Source organism: Bos javanicus, chromosome 8 (genome assembly GCF_032452875.1).
Source record: "Bos javanicus breed banteng chromosome 8, ARS-OSU_banteng_1.0, whole genome shotgun sequence".
Lineage (NCBI taxonomy): Eukaryota > Metazoa > Chordata > Mammalia > Artiodactyla > Bovidae > Bos > Bos javanicus.
This window is the reverse complement of record NC_083875.1, coordinates 79869544-79888567: the sequence shown is the minus strand read 5'-3', so window position 1 is coordinate 79888567 and position 19024 is coordinate 79869544. Positions and strand designations below refer to the sequence as shown.

At 34.9% G+C, this 19024-nt stretch overlaps 1 protein-coding gene across 8 annotated transcripts in view; it reads right to left on the bottom strand.

The window, feature by feature from the left end:
* Positions 1-19024, bottom strand: part of NAA35 (N-alpha-acetyltransferase 35, NatC auxiliary subunit) — an 88033-nt gene that overhangs the window by 17476 nt on the left and 51533 nt on the right. For all 8 annotated transcript variants that reach the window (XR_009738140.1, XM_061426064.1, XM_061426065.1 and 5 more), the window contains 3 exons: positions 13516-13694; positions 8481-8540; positions 5905-6011 (listed from right to left, as the gene is read on the bottom strand). Coding sequence is in view for 7 of the 8 variants with exons in the window: in XM_061426064.1 (XP_061282048.1) it covers positions 5905-6011; positions 8481-8540; positions 13516-13694 (346 nt within the window). In the remaining variant the exon portion in view is untranslated. The remainder of the gene's footprint in view (positions 1-5904; positions 6012-8480; positions 8541-13515; positions 13695-19024) is intronic.

Here is a 19024-nt window from a genome sequence, read left to right as displayed (position 1 = left end):
CAGAGGAAAAAAATCTACAAGACAGAGTATGCAAAAGAGCTCTTTTAAAAGAAAGAACAAGAAACAGATGACTACCTTGTAATAAACTCTGCTATACACACAGTTGATTCTCAGTATTTGTGTTAATTATGTTCTATGAACTTGTTGTGGATGCTGAAATAGAGAATACTGAAACACTGCTGTTAGGATAAAATACAGGATTAGGTTCCTCCAGCCTCTGGTCCCAAGGTTTTAATCAAGTGATCAATGTTTAACATTGGTTTATGTGTGTTTCTTTTTAAAGACACTATATAGAAAGTACACTGCTGATTGATTAGCAAAGAACTTACGCCTGAGCAAATCTTATTTAACACACAATCTTTCTGTAAGGCACACCATAGCCTTCTTGTGCCAGGAACACTAAACAGCATATCACTGCAACTCAAAGGCCATGAAACTACAAAATCACCAACAAAAAGCATAAAAACAGGGGCAAATAGAGTTTACATTGTAACGCACAAGAAGGTGGACAGTTGTCTTGTTTGACTTCAGTGTTGCCTGACTTGAATACTTTGCTACTTTGCACATGTCCATGAAGATGGCAAGAGCAGAGTGAGTAATGATGTAAAGGTTAACAAATATATTCTAGCAAGTAGGCATATTAACAAATATAGAATCTGCAAATAATGAGGATCATACTGTATAATTAAATCTAAATGGACAATGGTAAGCGTGACAATGTGGAATCTACGTGTTAAAGATTAAATAGAGAAGACAAAACGCAAATTAAGATGTAGACACTTACTTCACATATATTTTATTGTCAAAAATTAAAAAGTCTGATAATGCCTAGACTATGGGGTACCTGGAATCCTTATACACTGTTGGCTGGCATACACAATTCATTGAATTATTTTTGAAAGCAATTTCACAAAACTAGTAAAGCTGAATATGCATTTGCCTATGATAATCAATTAATTTTATTTTTTATGTGCAAAAGGAGTCATAATTCAAAGATGTTTACTACAGCACTGATTTCAATGGTGATAAATTAGAAATAAGGTAAATTTTCAACTGCAGAGAATCAACAAAATAAACTTCAGTGCAAAGTATGGATTTTAACAAATAAAATAAATTTGTTGGATAAACTTGGTCAATTTCAACATTCTAATGTTGAAGGAAAAAGTCATGTTGCAAAAGGATATATGTATATCTATATCTATACAGACATACACACTGTGACAAAGTTCATGTGAAGTTTAAAACCATAAACTAAGCTGATGTTATTTATGGACACATATATTTGGGTAAAGTGTACAAGTATTCATAAAAGTGAGACACATAAACTGTAATGTAGTGGTCATCTCTAGGACCAGAGTAAAGAAAGCATGGGGTGGGGGAGGGGAATTTGAAATTATAGTCATCAGTTCTCAGTGTAGAATAGGTTTCCCTGGTGAGATGCTTTTGAGGGGAACACAAGGTTAAAACTACTTTCATAATAATATTAACATGTTATTTGCCAAAAGCACTCATTCTCTCATAAGTGTACAATGGCTTTTCTGGAGGCTACATGGCAAGCAGTACTATAACAGACTGAAAACAGAAGCAGGTTAAAATAATTCAGTTAATATTCTACTAAGACAGACCTGAAAGATACTTGCAAAAATGTAAAACAATTCCACTTTTTTCATTAATTTTAATTAAAAAGTTATTTCCCATAAAATATTTGTCTATATGTGATTTATAAATGTTATGGATGTTTATTAACATGTAATGAGTTTACTGTTTTTCAAAAAGAATAAACATTTTTAAAGTATTGTTTTAGTTTCTAAAATAATAGGTATCAATAAATAGGATCCATATAAAAGCTATTTGTGTCCTTAAACTCTTTTAAGAATGTAAAAACAAAAAACAGTTGAGAACTGCTACCTTACCCGTATCTCTAGTAAATGAATCCATTAAAATTAGCTTGCTCCTTGATGCCTAAAGCTCAGCCTTACTCCTGAGACCTTGCAGTTATTGTTTACTATCAGGAAGCTTCATCCTCTGATTTTGTGTAGCTCATTCTCAGTATATTCACATATATCACCACTTCCAAGAGGCTTTTCACAACTATCCCATTTATGAGAACCATCTCATTTTTTATCTTTCTATACAGTACTTATGACCTGACATTATATATTTGCTCACAATTTAGTCTTTCCCATTAGAAGGTAAGCTCCTTGTCACCAGCTGTGTCCTTTTCTCTAGAACGCAGAAAGGTGTCTGACAACATTAGATACCAAATAAGGGAATTAATAAAATTTACTACTTCATATACTGTGTTTGTATGAGTGTAATAATGTATCAGTAATTCATACATTGGGTGTAATATATGAGTAATTCATACACTGAGTAATACATTGAGTGTTTACGAAATACTTAATTTTACCAATGACCTTATCAGTAATGGAATTTATAAAAACAAAATTAATAAAAACTTTGCTTAAAATGGATGGTGGTACAGGTGTCTGTCAGTTCATATTCTGAATGTATGATACAATTAATCACAGAAATTTAAAAATAATTTTTACTGATCTCTATATGCAGAGCATACCATATTACATATTAAAAACTCTAAAGATCCTACAAAAAAAACACAAAACCTGTTAGAACTAACACAAGAATTCCATAAAGTTGCAGGATACAAACTCAATATACAAAACTGTCACACTGAACTATCAGAAAGAGAAACTAAGAAAATGATTCCATTTACAGTAGCATCAAATAGAGTAAAATATCTAGGAATAAATTCAACCAAGGAGGTGAAAGACTTGCACACTGAAAGCTATAAGATATTGATAAAAGACACTGAAGAAGATACAAATAAATGGAAAGATATTCTAGGCACATGAACTGGAAGAATTAATAGTTAAAATAGCCAAACTACTTAAAGTGATCTACAGATTCAATGTAATTCTTATCAAAATTCAAACAGCATTTTACACATTTTGATGTTACAAAAGATTAAGGAAAAAATCTTCAATGTCTATCACAAAGGATTAACCTTTCATAATACACAAGGATTTGTTACAAACTTTCTGAAAAAGTAAACCATTTAATAAAAGTCCATGGGTAAAGGATAAAAGAAAGACAATTCACAGAAAAACCATTCCAAATGTCCAATGAACATCATATTAAGTGCTCAAATTAAACTGACAATGAGATATCACTTCTCACTGACACACACTGGAAAAAATTAAAGAATGATAACACCTACTACTGCTGGTCAGGATAAAGGAAAATTGTACTCTCTTATATTCCCAGTAGAAATATAAATTGTTAAATCTTTCAGAATACAATCTAATACATATATCAAAATTAAAATTATACATGTCCCCCCCACCCAGTCCAGTAATCTCACTCTATAAAACACATGCCTATTATGAAACATTTGGCAGCCATTAAAAAGAACTAACTATGTACTTTGAGATATAAAGTTATGATTACTTTTGAGTAGAAAAATTATAAATACATTTTAAAATTAAACTTTTGATTTAAAAAATCCATTAAAAATAATTAAACATTCATGATAAAAAATAGACTGTTTAAGGTAATCCCATATATATATATATATATATATATATAAAATCATATATATCTTATACACAAAGATAACCATGATGATGGTCATCAAAATGAGTTCCAGTTGAGTTATTTAAAATCCTAAAAAATGATGCTGTCGAAGTGAGGCACTCACTATATCAGCAAATTTGGAAAACTCAGCAGTGGTCACAGGATTGGAAAGGTCAGTTTTCATTCCAATCCTAAAGAAGGGCAATGCCAAAGAATGTTCACACTACTGTACTGTACTGTACTCACATACTTGCTGGCATGTGAAATGTATTGCATTCATTTCACATGCTAGCAAGGTAATGCTTAAAATCCTTCAAGCTAGGCTTCAGTAGTATATGAACTGAGAACTTCTACACATACAAGCTGGGTTTAGAAAAGGCAGAGGAACTAGAGATTATATTGCCAACATTTGTAGGATCATAAAGAAAGCAAGGGGACTATAGAAAAACAACTACTTTTTCTTTATTGATTACACTAAAACCTTTGACTGTGTGGATAACAATAAACTGTGGAAAATTCTTAAAGAGATGGGGATATCAGACCACCTTACCTGTCTCCTGAGAAACCAGTATGAGGGTCAAAAAGCAACAGTTAAAACCAAACAAGGAACAACGGACTGGTTCAAAATTGGAAAAGAAGTACAAGGTCGTACAGGGTCACCCTGCTTATTTAATTTACATGCAGAGTACTTCACTGGGCTGGATAAATCATAAAACTGGTATCAAGATTGCGGGGAGAAATATCAACAACCTCAAATATGCAGATAATATCACTTAAATGGTAGAAAGTGAAGAGAAACTAAAGAGCCTCTGGATGAAAGTGCAAGAGAAGAGTGAAAAGGCTGGTGTAAAACTCAACATTAAAAACTTAAGATCATGGCGTCTAGTCCCATCACTTCATGGCAAATAAAAGGAGGAAGAGTGGAAACAGTGACAGATTTTCTTGGGCTCCAAAATCACTGCCAACAGCGACAGCCATGAAATGAAAAGACGCATGCTCCTTGGAAGAGAAAGCTATGAAAAACCTAGACAGCGCACTAAAAAGCAGACATATCACTTGCTGACAAAGGTCCATATAATCGAAGCCATGGTTTTTTTTTACCAGTAGTCATGTACAGATGTGAGAACTGGACCATAAAGAAGTCTGATGCTTTCAACTGTGGTGCTGGAGAAGACTCCTGAGAGTCCCTTGGACTGCAAGGAGATAAAAGTTGTCAATCCTTAAGGAAATCAACCCTGAATATGCACTGGAAGGACTGCTGCTGAAACTGAAGCTCTAATACTTTGGCCACTTGATGGGAAGAGCTGACTCACTGGAAAAGACCTTGATGCTGGGAAAGGCTGAAGGCAAAGGGAGAAGGGGACAGCAAAGGATGAGATGGTTAGATAGCATCACTGACTCAATGGACATGAACCTGAGCAAACTCCGAGAGATAATGGAGGGTAGAGGAGCTAGGCGTGCCACAGTCCATCGTGTCGCGAAGAGTCAAACAGACTCCGTGACTGAACAGCAACAACCAACTGTGAAGCACACCACTACGTGGCTTTCTTCCTTTTCATATCCCACCTGCCTACAAGCCTGAAAGCTCTCCTAGAATCACCTTCTAAATTACACTGGCATGAATCTGTGTCAGGATCAGCTTCTGGAGAACCAACCTAAGACAGGACGCTACCAGAGTTTTATATGAAATGTGGCATGATTTATTCAACAAATTGAATGCTGAACCACTAACTTTCCTTAAAATATGTGATTTCATACACTATATCTTAACAAATGCTGGTTTCTTTCCTAAGAAATAACATCTCCTTTCTTCTTTTCTCAAGGGAAAGGTCAATAAAGTTGGCGTTCTTTTCCAAAAGGCCAATTCAAACGATCCTTTCCAGCTTTTTATGGCAGCATAATTTTGGGGAAATGACTCTACCAGAATATAATTAAGGATCAATTATCAGCATTTTCTATTTCTATCTAGACTCAAGATTATCGAGAGGAAATCTTATCTTTTTATAATTATTTCCCAAAGTGTCTACTTAGCACAGTGCTTTGCACACAATAAGGGTTAATACAACTTGCTGAATTTCTAACAAGTCCTTGTAAGCTTTTCTTCTCATACTAGACCCAGTATTAACTTCAGAAAACCTCAATTTAAATTTAAATAATATGTGGCAGAAATCAATTAATTTTAACGATAAGAGTTATTTTTTTTACATGGAGACTTGAATCCAACAGTTTTTATATCTTTGCCATAAAGGAGCACAGAGAATTTGGGCTTTTAAGAAACATACAGGCTATACAATATCTTATGATACTTACTTTGGGGAGAGCACCGGAGGACTGACAAAAGACCGAAGAGCATCTTTCACCATGTCTTGCATGAGATGGATTCCAAAGACCTTTTTGTTATCCACCAGGAAAGTGGTCTTAAAACAAATGTTATATATATTAGTAATGCTGTCACAATCTTTGACATATTGTACATGTATTTTTCATTACTGTGACATAAGCATACTTCTTTTAAATGTCACAGAATACAAGACATTAAAATGTAAAAAGCTGGTAGAAAATTTTTATAAATCACTGCTTCCATGACGGGTACTACTTAATCCCTATTTAAGAGTATTTTGATGCAGGAGAAGAAATGTGCAAGAAAAAAATCTCTCAAGTCAAGGGTAGTAATATTGAACTAGTGAAAAATGAAATGACATGTCTGAGTATGTCAAATGAGCCAACATACAAGAAAAGGTTTCATAAATTATGAAATATTTAATGGTTATTAATATCAAGCCAGTTGATAACCTATCTCAAATAAAAACTTTGGAATACATAAAAACTTTCTGAAACTGAAAGAAATCTATCTAAAATAATGAATTATTAAATTAAAATACATTGTTATTTACAATAATAAATCCCACAAAGTCTGATATATTTTCATTCAATTCAAAATACAGTAATAATAATTTATTTTGGCTGTACTAGTTCCTTTGCCTTTCCATATAAATTTCAGAAGTAGCTTGTTGACATCTACAAAAACTTCTGCTATAATTTTGAGATTGCTTTGAATCTGTAGATTAATTCGGGGGGAGAACTGACATCTTAAAAAAACATCAATTCTTCCAATTCACAAAAGGACACCTATTTATTTAAGCCTCCTTTGATGTCTTTTATTATTACTTTGCAGTTTTTTAGTATACAGGTTCTCCAAACAGGTGCTAGACTTACCTCTACGTACTTCATTCTTGATGCTTAATGTAAATAGTACTGCTTTAAAGGTTTTGGTTTGCATTGTTCATTGCAAGTATATAGAAATACAACTGCTTTCTGTACATTGGTATCATATCCTGTGATTTTGTCAAACTCATCTATCAGGTCTAGGAACTTCTTTGCAGATTCCTTGGTACTCTACATAGATAATCATGCTGTCTATAAAGAAATATTACTTCTTACTTTCTCAACTATATGTCTTTTATTTCTTGTCATGCCTTTTTTCATTGGCTAAGCCTTCCAGTACCACACTGAGTAAAAGCGGAGTGATGAAACTGGACATCCTTGCTTTCTTCCCAATCAAATGAGAAAAAAACTTACTCTTTCATCATTAAGTGTAATGTTAGCTCTAAGTTTTTTGCACATGCTCTTTATTAAATTAAAGAAGTTCTCTTCCTAGCTTTGCTGAGAGTTTTGCAACATCATGAATGGATGCTGATTTTGTCAAATAGATTTCCTGAATCTATTGAGACTTTATATTATATGGTAAATTATACTTTAAACATTGAGCCAGGCTTGCATTCCTGTGATAAAATGCACTTGATTATAATGTATTTTTTTAATATATATATTGGTAGATTTGATCTGGTAATACTTTAATTCTTATGTTTTTAAGGGATATGGGTCTACAGTTTTCTAAGCCTGAAATCTTTGTCTGGTTTTGGTATTGAGGCAATGCAGGCCTCTTATGATGTGTTCTTGCCTCTTCTATTTTCTGGAAGAACCTGTGTGTAGAATTGGCCTGGAGTTTTGTTTAAAAACTTTTAACTATGCACACAATTTCTCAGATTGATACAGGATTATTCAAATTGTCTACTTCTTGAAGGGCGCTGGTAGTGTCCCTCACAAAACTGGTTCATTTCACTTAAGTTTTTCATTTAGGATATAGAGTTATTTAGACTATTCTATATTATCCTTTTAATTTGTTTAGGATATATAATAATTCCTAATATTATTTATCTGTATCTTTTTTTATTCTTGGTCTGTTGATAGAGATTCATCAATTTTAGAACCAGCTCTTGGCTGTAATGATTTTCTCTTGTTATTTGTCTCTTTCCCATTTTACACATTCCTGCTCTTTATTGCCTTCTGTTTGTTTCTAGTTTGATCTGCTCTTCTTTTTCTATATTAAAGTAGAAGCTTAAATTATAATTTCTGACCTTTCTTTCATAACAACATCTAGTTCTATACTCTCTAAGTACTGCTTTAACTGTATCCCACAAAATCTGATATATTTTCATTTTCATTCAGTTCAAAATAATTTCTAATTACCATCAACACTTCCTCTTTGACTCACAGGTTCTTTAGAAATGTGTTAATTTTCAAACATTTGGAAAATTTTCCAGATACATGTGTTACTGATTACTAGTTTAATTCCAAAATAGTCAGAGAGCATACTTTCTATGATTTCAATTTTTTTTTTTACTTACTAAGTTTTGTTTTCTGGCCCAGACTATGATCTTAATGAATGTCTAACACTGTAACTCAATACTTCTATTCCAAAAATATAACACTAACCATGGAATACCCTTTAGAAGCATCCACCTTTTATTCCATAATAAATAAAACAATGTCAATACACATTATTTGCTGTTTAAAGAACTATTTTGATAGTAAGTGGAACTTACTTGTAATAGAGATCTCGAAAGAACACAAGGTGATTGTTCACTAAATTCACAGAAAAAATCCTAAAAGATACACAGAAGAAAAGTAATGTCATTAACAGATTAAATAAAAGTTGAAAATGCTTGCATATAGAGTGTAATTTTTACTAGATCTTCTGGGAATGATACACTATCAAAATTAAAATAAGACAGATTGCTAAAGATAATTTCTATAAGAACTGTCTATTTGTATGAATGGAATGGGCTTCCCTGGTGGTTTGGATGCAAAGAAGCCACCTGCCAAAGCAGGAGACGGGAGTTTGACCCCTGGGTCCAGAAGAGCCCCTGGAGAAACAAATGGCAACCAACTACAGTATTCTGGCCTGGAAAATCCCATGGACAGAGGAGCCTGGCAACCTACAGTCATGGAGTCACAAAGAGTTGGACATGATTCAGTGACTAAACAACAACAACAGAAGGTGTTAGGAACATGATGTACTGAGGCTCTTGAGAGCCTGGGAGTCTGTCAGGTAAAGGAAGAGTTCGTTTTGTATCAAAATGCTGCCCAGCTTGGGACTGCCTTCGTGGTCCTGTGGTTAACAATCTGCCTGCCGGTGTAGGAGATGGAAGTTTGATCCCTGCATCGGGAAGACCCACTGAAGAAAGAATGGCAATCCACTCCAGTATTCTTGTCTGGGAAATCCGATGGACAAAGCCTGGTTGGGCTACAGTCCATGTGGCTGCAAAACAGTTGGATATGACTTAGCAACTAAACAACAACAGGAATGGAACAATGGATAATTTTAGAGCCTAAAAAAACTATTTTAACAAACTGATGAATAACAGTATTATGTAGATACCAACATTAAATTTTTATATCATAATAGTATCAATACTAATTTACTAACTAAAGACAGAGGTTCATTTCCTACTTCACAGAAATAAATACCAAGTAATCAAGCTAACTGAATTTATTCACTTTTCTCACAATTAATTTTAACACCTTGCACACACTCCTCAAAGTGAATTCTCCACTAGAGAGAGATGCTACTGTTTTATATTACAAAGAAAATTAAAATAATTTATACCACAGAAAATTCCTCAACTTTAGCCTCTAAACTAACTCTATACACAACTGTACCCAGATCCTTTAGTTGTCTACTTTAACAACAGATATCCTACACCCGTATAAAAGGATCCCATTCCTTTGGCTTTTTCACAATCATCACACACTGTCAACTATCCATACTTTGCTCTCCTAGATATTAAAATTCTTCCGCTTTACCAGATCATTCCCATTTTCATTTAAATACTCTTCTCCCATCTTTAAAAAGAAAAGATTATCGCATGATCCCACATTTTCCTCTCAATTGCTGTCTTCTCAACCAAACTTTCTGAAGAAGTTGGCTGTGCCCACTGTCTCTCCTCTTCAACATGTAACCTGACTCTGCTCTAGGCACCACTTGTCCCCCATTACCAACTTCAAAGCTGGACACTGAGTTTGGACCTTATTTATCTCTTTCATTCAAGTATTCAACAGCATGACTTCCTCCTTGAAAAACCTTTAAATGACTTTCACATGTTTATTCCTCTGGGTACTTCTCAGTTTGTTCTGTAGGTTCAAAGTTTAGTTTCAGACAACCTTCTTTTCTTAATCTATATACTCTTCTCCTCACAAATATTAAAACATAAACACTCATGCTTCAATTACTATCTATAGTGTAATAATTCTAAAATTTTAATTCTAAGCACAAATCTCTAAATTCTAGCCATAAGTCATTATCTGTTTAATATCTCTACTTAAATATTTTAAATGTACCTCAAACTTTACTTCCCTAAGACCTCCATTTGACTCTCAAGTTCCTTAGAGAATTTCCCCCTTTGAGTGAACAGCACTAAATATGTGTGTAGACTTGCAAGGCAGAAGCCTAGAGAACTTCCTGAGAGCACTTTCATGCCCCATATTTAACTCATCAACCAATATTCTATCAACTTTAGCTCACTATGGACTACACGGTCCTTGGAATTCTCCAGGCCAGAATACTGGAGTGGGTAGCCTTTCCCTTCTCCAGATGATCTTCCCAACCCAGGGACTAGACCCAGGTCTCCCGCATTGCAGGTGGATTCTTTACCAGCTGAACCACAAGGGAAGCCCAAGAATACTGGAATGGGTAGCCCATCCCTACTCCAGCAGATTTTCCCAACACAGGAATTGAACCAGTGTCTCCTGCATTGTAGGCAGATTCTTTACCAACTGAGCTATCAGGGAAGCCTTTTAGCTCACACATAGCTGTAACACTGACAATCTCATCATCTCCCTGCCATCCTTCCAGTCCAAGTGACAATCCTTTCTACCTTGGTCTGTGGTAATGGTTTCCTTATTTATCTCACTGTGTTTACTCTGCTGTTGTTCAGTAGCTAAGTTCCGTCTGACTCTTTGTGACCCACTGGACTGCAGCATACCAGGCTTCCCTGTCCTTCACTACCTCTCAGAGTTTACTCAGATTCATGTCCACTGAGTCGGTGATGCTATATAACCACCTCATCCTCTGCTGCGCTCTTCTCCTTTTGCCTTCAATCTTTCCCAGCATCAGGGTCTTTTCCAATGAGTCCGCTCTTTGCATTAGGCGGCCAAAATATTGGAGCTTCAGCTTCACCAACAGTCCTTCCAATGAATATTCAGGGGTTATTTCCTTTAGGATTGACTAGCTTTATCTCCTTGCAGTCTAAGAGACTCTCAAGAGTCTTCCCCAGCACCACAATTCGAAGGCATCAATTCTTCAAAGTACAGCCTTCTTCATGGTCCAACTCTCACATCCATACATGACTACTGGAACACCCTAACTTCGATTATACGGACCTTTGTCAGCCAAGAGATGTCTCTGCTTTGTAATATGTGGCCTAGGCTCACTATAGTTTTCCTTGCACGGAGAAAGTGTTTTTTAATTTCATGGTTGCAGTCACTGTTCACAGTGATTTTGGAACCCAAGAAAATAAAATCTGTCAGTGCTTCCACTTTCCCCCCATCTATTTGCCATGAAGTGATGGGACCAGATGCCATGATCTTAGTTTTTGGAATATTGAATTTTAAGGCAGCTTTTTCACTGTCCTCTTTCACCCTCATCAAGAGGCTCTTTAGTTCCTCCTCGCTTTTTGCCATTAGGGTGGAATCATCTGTATTAACTGAGGTTGTTGATATTTCTCCTGGCAATCTTGATTCCAGCTTGTAACTCACTCAGCCTGGCATTCTGCATGAAGTACTCTGCACAGAAGTTAAATGAACAGAGTACAATATGCAGTCTTCTTGTACTCCTTTCCCAATTTTGAACCAGTCCATCATTCCATATAAGGTTCTAACTGTTGCTTCTTGACCTGCATACAGATTTCTCAGGAGACAGGTAAGGTGGTCTGGTATTACCATCTCTAAGAATTTTCCATAGTTGTCATGATCCACACAGTCAAAGGTTTTAGTGTAGTCAGTGAAGCAGAATTAGATGTTTTTCTGGAATTCCCTTTGCTTTATGATCCTACCAATGTTGGCAATTTGATCTATGGTTCCTCTCCCTTTTCTAAACTCAGCTTGGACATCTGGAAGTTCCTGGTTCATGTACTGCTGAAGCCTAGCTTGGATTTTAAGCATAACCATACTAGTATGTGAAATGACCACAACTGTATGGTAGTTTGTACATTCTTTGGCACTGTCCTTCTTTGGGATCGGAATGAAAACTGACCTTTTCCAGTCCTTATATTGGCTGGAGCACTTTAACACCATAATCTTTTAGGATCTGAAGTAGCTCAGCTGGAACTCCATTACCTCCACTAGCCTTGTTTGTGGCAATGCTTCCTATGGCTAACTTGACTTCAAACTCTAGGATTTTAGACTGTAGGTGGGTGAGTGACCACAGCATTGTGGCTATCTGTGTGATTAAGATCTTTCTTGTACAGTTCTTCTGTGTATTCCTGCCACCTTTTTAAATTCTTCTGCTTCTGTCAGGTCTTTACATTTCTGTCCTTTATCATGCTATCCCTGCATGAAATGCACCTGTCAGATCTTAGCTTCACCGTCACTTCTTTAAAAAAGCCTTCTCTGATCATTTAGGTCAATTCCTTCATTATATGCTATATGTTGTAGTTCCCAGTTCTTTTCCTTCATACTGCTTATATTGGGTTGTAATTTTATAAACATTTATGTGATTATTTGATCAATTTCTATAGCACATTACAGCCCCATGACAAAATGGATGATATACTTTTGCTCATCACTGTATATACTAGCACAAAAAAGAGCACATTGGCTGAATGTATGTATGTATGAATGTGTGTATACTCACTATCACAGTTTGTACTCAGTTTCTTGTTCAAACAGGATATATTCTATATAGTCCACTACTCACCTCATTTAAACTAGGTATATCTTATTACTCCATAGCTGTCAAAAGTATCATCATATGGGTTTCTAATATATGAACTTTCCTTCACTAATATCACTATTCTCCCCCTTACCATTGTTTCTGCCCTATATACAAAATACCAAAAAACACTGAAAATGCAGAAAAAATGGAAAAAACAAACTATCATATAGCTTTCTACTATTTGTAAGTAGTTGTAATTAATATTTTGGTATCTGTTATTTGTATATTATTTATTGACATGAAAACATATTCAAGATACAGAGATTACTGATGAAAAAGTTATCAATTTTTTAATGAAAAAACATACATATGCATATATATGTATGTATATATACACATTAACAAACATTTATATTTATTTATTTATAGCATAGAATTGAGGGTTCAAACTGACATATTTAAAGCTTTAGTGAATTACCTAACTTCTCCACATTTTAGGTTCTTAATCTCTAGAATGGGTTGTATAAAATCCTTATGAGGATTAAATATAGAAAGAAAAATAATACACACAAACACTTAATTCTCCAGATACCACAGACAATAGGTGAGGAGCATTATTTACCCTGCAAGGGTCTCTAAAACATAATAAACTATTCTGCTATTAAATCAAAGCTATATTCCAGAATAGAGACTTGATTTGTACTTACCAAGATACAATGTAAATTTGTTAAATTGACCACCTCACAGACAGTTTTTATTCTATCTATCAATCTTGCAAAATAGTTGACCATTTCTTCTCTTTTTATTATTTTTGCATATCGAGGGAAGGTGGGTGGAAGTAGTCTCTGGTTAACAAGTGGCTCAAAACCCATCATAATGGGATGGTCTACAAAGGAAAAAAGTTAACATTTTCAACATTTCTATGAATTTTAACCTCAAATACTGCTTAAATACATAAAGAAAAATGTCAGTTTCAAAGCATCTCTAAATTCTTATCACAGTATCCTCTAAATGGATTTTATAATTTACAATTAATGTAACTTTACACTTTTTAAATAAGCAGATTTAACAACCTAAAATTATACTTCCTTCCTACATGGTGGTGGTACTGGTGACAGAGAAAGGTTTCTACCTCAAAATTAACTCCAAGCCAAGAGTGAGATAAAACGAGTTAACATATTCTCTCAAAATAAATAAAATAAAAGGGCAATGGTGTATTAACCATGAGACTGTGAAGAAAAGTTTCAAATGGGAACACAAATGGAGGCTTGTCTTCCTTTCAATTTCTAAACTGCAGAATCAATTCACACTGGACTACATAGCAATGCAAAGCAGTAGAGAACAGTCGCACTCCATCCCCATGAGTCTGGAATGCATTTGGCACTGAGATGCAATTCCATAAATTCACAATGAAAATAACATATCACAAGAGACCTAAGGGTAACTTTCTCTTTCCCACTCTTTGTCCTCTGGTGATTCCACTTTACACACTAGTACAAAGCTCCAAATTAAGTGTTTAGCTTGAAATTTCCTGCCACTTTCATAGAAAAAAAATTTGCACTCCAATCAGACTGATTCTATGGGAGTTATTTTACACAGCTAGAAATTGTAGGTAACTGATAAATATGAAATAGTTTCACTCTACACAAAAAAGTTTTACCTATTTATAATTGATTTCAGTATTCCAGTACTCCATAAAAATGTGTTTTAAAACAAAATCCTTAACCCACATTCACTTTTTTTATCTGTATGAGAATCATGGTTTTATCTTTGTTTGAAAATCATCTCTTCCCAAATTGCAAGCAGATTCTTTACCCACTGAACGATCTGGGAACCCCCTGAAAATCATCTTTTAAACCTCCCCATTTCCTAAGCAATATACAATATAAGCAAGCATTGTGTCATATTCTTTTGTGCCTCTTTACTTATACAAATTATTCTACTGTAAAACCTACCCCTTTCTTCTTAACCTGAACTTGATATAGCCTGAATTCTCTCTCATCATTGGTCCCTCCAATGATGTATATATAATATATATATACACACACACAGTTCCTTGTATGTACACTATTAGACTGTCTATTTGGGATTATAGCATTTGTCAGAGTTCTTTTGAAAGCAAGAACACAGTTGGATTCCAAATACCAAATACCTGGCTCATAACAGACACTGGATACTTGTTTGCTGAATGACAAGATATACATGCTCAAAATAAAATAAAAGGCTGCTACCATTATAACAGTTTGAACTTCTGATTTATACTATTTCATTGAGAACTAAGATAAAAGCAGTAGTAATGATGCTGTAAGAAGCTTCTTTACTATATAAATACGAATAATTTCAGACTTTAATGATAAATGCACAGAATCCAGATACTTAAATGCTATATTACTTATTTTCTCTAAAAGTATTCTCATATGCACCTAACATGATTACCCAGGAATATGCCTTTATTCTTAAAACATTTATTTTTAGGCTTAAACCACAAACAGAAGATAAATAGATAATAGCCACTCATGAAAATTTATATGGAAAGAAGTAAATATTAACAGGAAATGGATAACAAACACGATATATTCTGAATTCAATTTTATACAAACAAAAAAGTGCAATATAAAACAATATTAACTTTTGAGAGTAAGCTGTCCTGCACAGATGATGCTGAGCAGCATCCCTGACTCTACCCTTTACATACGAGTTCAGTTCAGTTCAGTTGCTCAGTCGTATCTGACTCTTTGCGACCCCATGAACTGCAGCACCCCAGGCCTCCCTGTCCATCACCAATTCCCAGAGTCCACCCAAACCCATGTCCATTGAGTGGGTGATGTCATCCAACCATCTCATCCTCTGTCGTCCCCTTCTCCTCTTGCCCTCAATCTTTCCCAACATCAGGGTCTTTTCCAATGAGTCAGCTCTTTGCATCAGGGGGCCAAAGTATTGGAGTTTTAGCTTCAGCATCAGTCCTTCCAATGAACACCCAGGACTGATCTCCTTGAGGATGGACTGGTTCGATCTCCTTGCAGGCCAAGGGACTCTCAAGAGTCTTCTCCAACACCACAGTTCAAAAGCATCAATTCTTCGGCGCTCAGCTTTCTTTATATAGTCCATCCAACTCTCACATCCATATATGACCACTGGAAAAACCATAGCCTCCTAATTGTGAAAAGGATCCAGATATTGCCAGATGTCCCTGGGAAGCCCCAGTTGAAAAACACTGGTCTAGAGGAACATAAATAGCAACTATAATTTAGTGAGAATAAACTCAGAATGTAATAGAAGCATCTTATCCACGTAAAAATTAGATGAACGATTTCACAGAAGTATAAGAAAAGAGCTAACAAAGGACAAATACTAATCAGCACAAAGTATTCCAAGCATATTAAAGGCATGGAGGAGAGATAAAATGGCTCCTTTTCTTTTTCCCTTAGGGAGCTACAATTTTCCCAAGTGATAACTTATTGGAACTCAGAAGTAAAAATAGATGCATATAAATAGAGTTGGGGACAAAAATCCCTAGGCACAGAATTCAGATCTGCATGCTTCTCTTTATTCTCTACACACATTTATATCCTCTCCTCCCCACCACATGTTTTTGGACATAGTCCTTGTTAATAGTTAAGTGTTAAAGTAGTTCCTAGTAGCTATTTTTAAGTCTCAGCTGTTTGGTGAATCTCATGCCTAGGGACTCTGTAACTATCCTATACAAGACACAGTAATTTGCCTAACTAGAAAAGAGCATAACTGAGATGTAATAAGAGATCAAAGTCTTTATTCAATGTATACTACAGTGAAGGAAGAAAAGGAATAAAAATCAAGCAGGAGTTTGCGTCTGACTTCATGACAACACAAACTACAGAAAGTTTAAAAAAGTTTTACCCCACCCAACCCTGATATCCAGAATAAACTGCTCTAACGTTTTCCCACTAAATGCTTCCCACTAAAATAGCCTGGCTAACCCTTACTAAATGAACCCAGAAAAGAAGCAAATTCACATCATTTTCTACTCAATGTGTACTATGCTCAGTAAAGATTTCCTGAATTAAACTAGATACAGATCCGACAAGTCAACTTCTAGAGTCTCTTCTGATTTTACAAGTCTGTAAGTGTACAAAAATTACCTTGGTTTTCCAGTCAAAACACTTCCCTTTACACCAGGACTCTTTTAAGGATAAAATAATAAAGTATACTTACTATATTCAAAACATTATGGCACATTGGTTTAGAGTGTTTTAGTTGCTAAAGTTCTTGCTAGAAAACTGACCTTCATTATCAATAGCATAAAAGTATTACAAATAGCACAAGGTCTGTGGATAAAAGATTTACAGTAACGATGTGCTGTGATTTAACTTAAAAGGTTATTTTAAAAATAATTAGATGCCAAAATCAAAGATCTGGAAGTGTGTAAGTGACAAGAGATAGAGATGTTACATCATTTTTGGACAACGTATCTCTCCCGAGTTATACTGGCAATTTATAGTCAGACTTACAGAAGTAAGTTTTCCATGCCCTGAAGTTGAAAATAATTCTAGAAAACAATGCAAAAGCTGCTGAGGTTAATATTGTACTGTACTTCTTGGCTACTTGACTTCCCTTTATAAAATCATAACATTATGCTATGTGAAACACAAAAGGACAAATATTGTATGAGTCTGCTTATCTGAGGTACCCAGAGCAGTCAAACTCATAGAGACAGGAAGTAGAATTGTGGTTGTCTGGGGCTGAAAGAGGGGGAAATGAAGATTTATTTTTTCATGAGTATGGAGTTTTGGGTTGATAAGATAAAAACTTCTGGCTATGGACGGTGGTGACAGCTGCACAACAATGTAAATCTACTTAATGCCACTGACTTGCACATAGAATTGTACATAAAATGTTAAAATGGCAAATTTCATGTTATTTCAACACAAAAAAAGTTATGAAAAGGTATTTAACAATTGTTAAACTCAAAAAGCACGGTTTCAATGAACATTCTATCATAATCATTATTGGTCATCTAATACTTAGACCTCATTCAAGTTTTGCACACTGTACCAATAACATACTTCACATCTACATTAGTATCACAAGCTGTATTTAATTTCATTGTCTCTTAGTCTCCTGCAATTTAGAGCAGTTCTTCAGCACTTCCTTGGCTTCTATGAATGACAACTCTGAAGACTAACTCACCAATAATTTTGTATACTGCCCTTCAGTGTGGTTTTCTTGTCTCCTTGTGATTAAATTTAAATTATTACTCTTAGGAGTATAAAAGAAGCGACATTATTATCGTTCTCATTGTAACCCATCAACAAAGTGGAGGTTTTGACTCACTTCTTGTAATGTTTACTGTGATCACTTGATTAAGTTGGTGTCTGACAGGCCTCGTCACTACAGTTACCTTTTGCCTTTGTAGTTAATAAACACGTAGAGGTCTGGGGAAAGACAACTAAATATGCTCATTAACATCAAACTATCCACTCATTAATTCATCTATTTATATCAGTATGGAAACATGGCTTATCCTTTTACACAATTGTATATGATCAGAATTATTTATTTTGATGCTCAAGTTGTCCCCAACTTTGTGTGAAAGACCCTTCAAGCTCTTTTGGGTACAACTGACGGGTCCCAACATTCTTTGAACATTTACCCATTTCTGGCTAATTAGACACTCCAGACTCATTCTTCTAGCTCTACCTTAGTCCTGGAATCACCTATTCCTCCAAGATGAACTAGTTCCTTTTCTATTTTTTTTCCAGTTTTATTGAGGTATAATTAATAATAAAGTTGTAAAGATATTTAAAGTGTACAACGTGATAATCTGATACATGTATACATTTTGAAAGGATTCCCCCAAGAGTTAATTTAACACGTACATCACCTTGAATATTTTTTTGTTTGATGAGAACATGTAAGTTCTACTCTTCTAGCAACTTTCAACTATACAGTTAAGTGTGATCAACTAGAGTCACTGTTTCATACAACAGATATTCAGATCTTACTCATATGCTAACTGAATGTTTGTACCCTTTACCGAACTCAGAATCCTTATTTCCCTTAGCTTCCGGCAATCATTTTTCTACTGTTTCTATAAATTCTACTTTTTCTTTTTTTAAATTCCACATGTAAGTTTAGATACCATGCAGTATTTATTTTTCTCGGTCTGGCTTATTTCACTTAGCATAATGCCCTCCAGGTTCGTCCATGTTGTCACAAATGACAGTATTTCACTCTGTT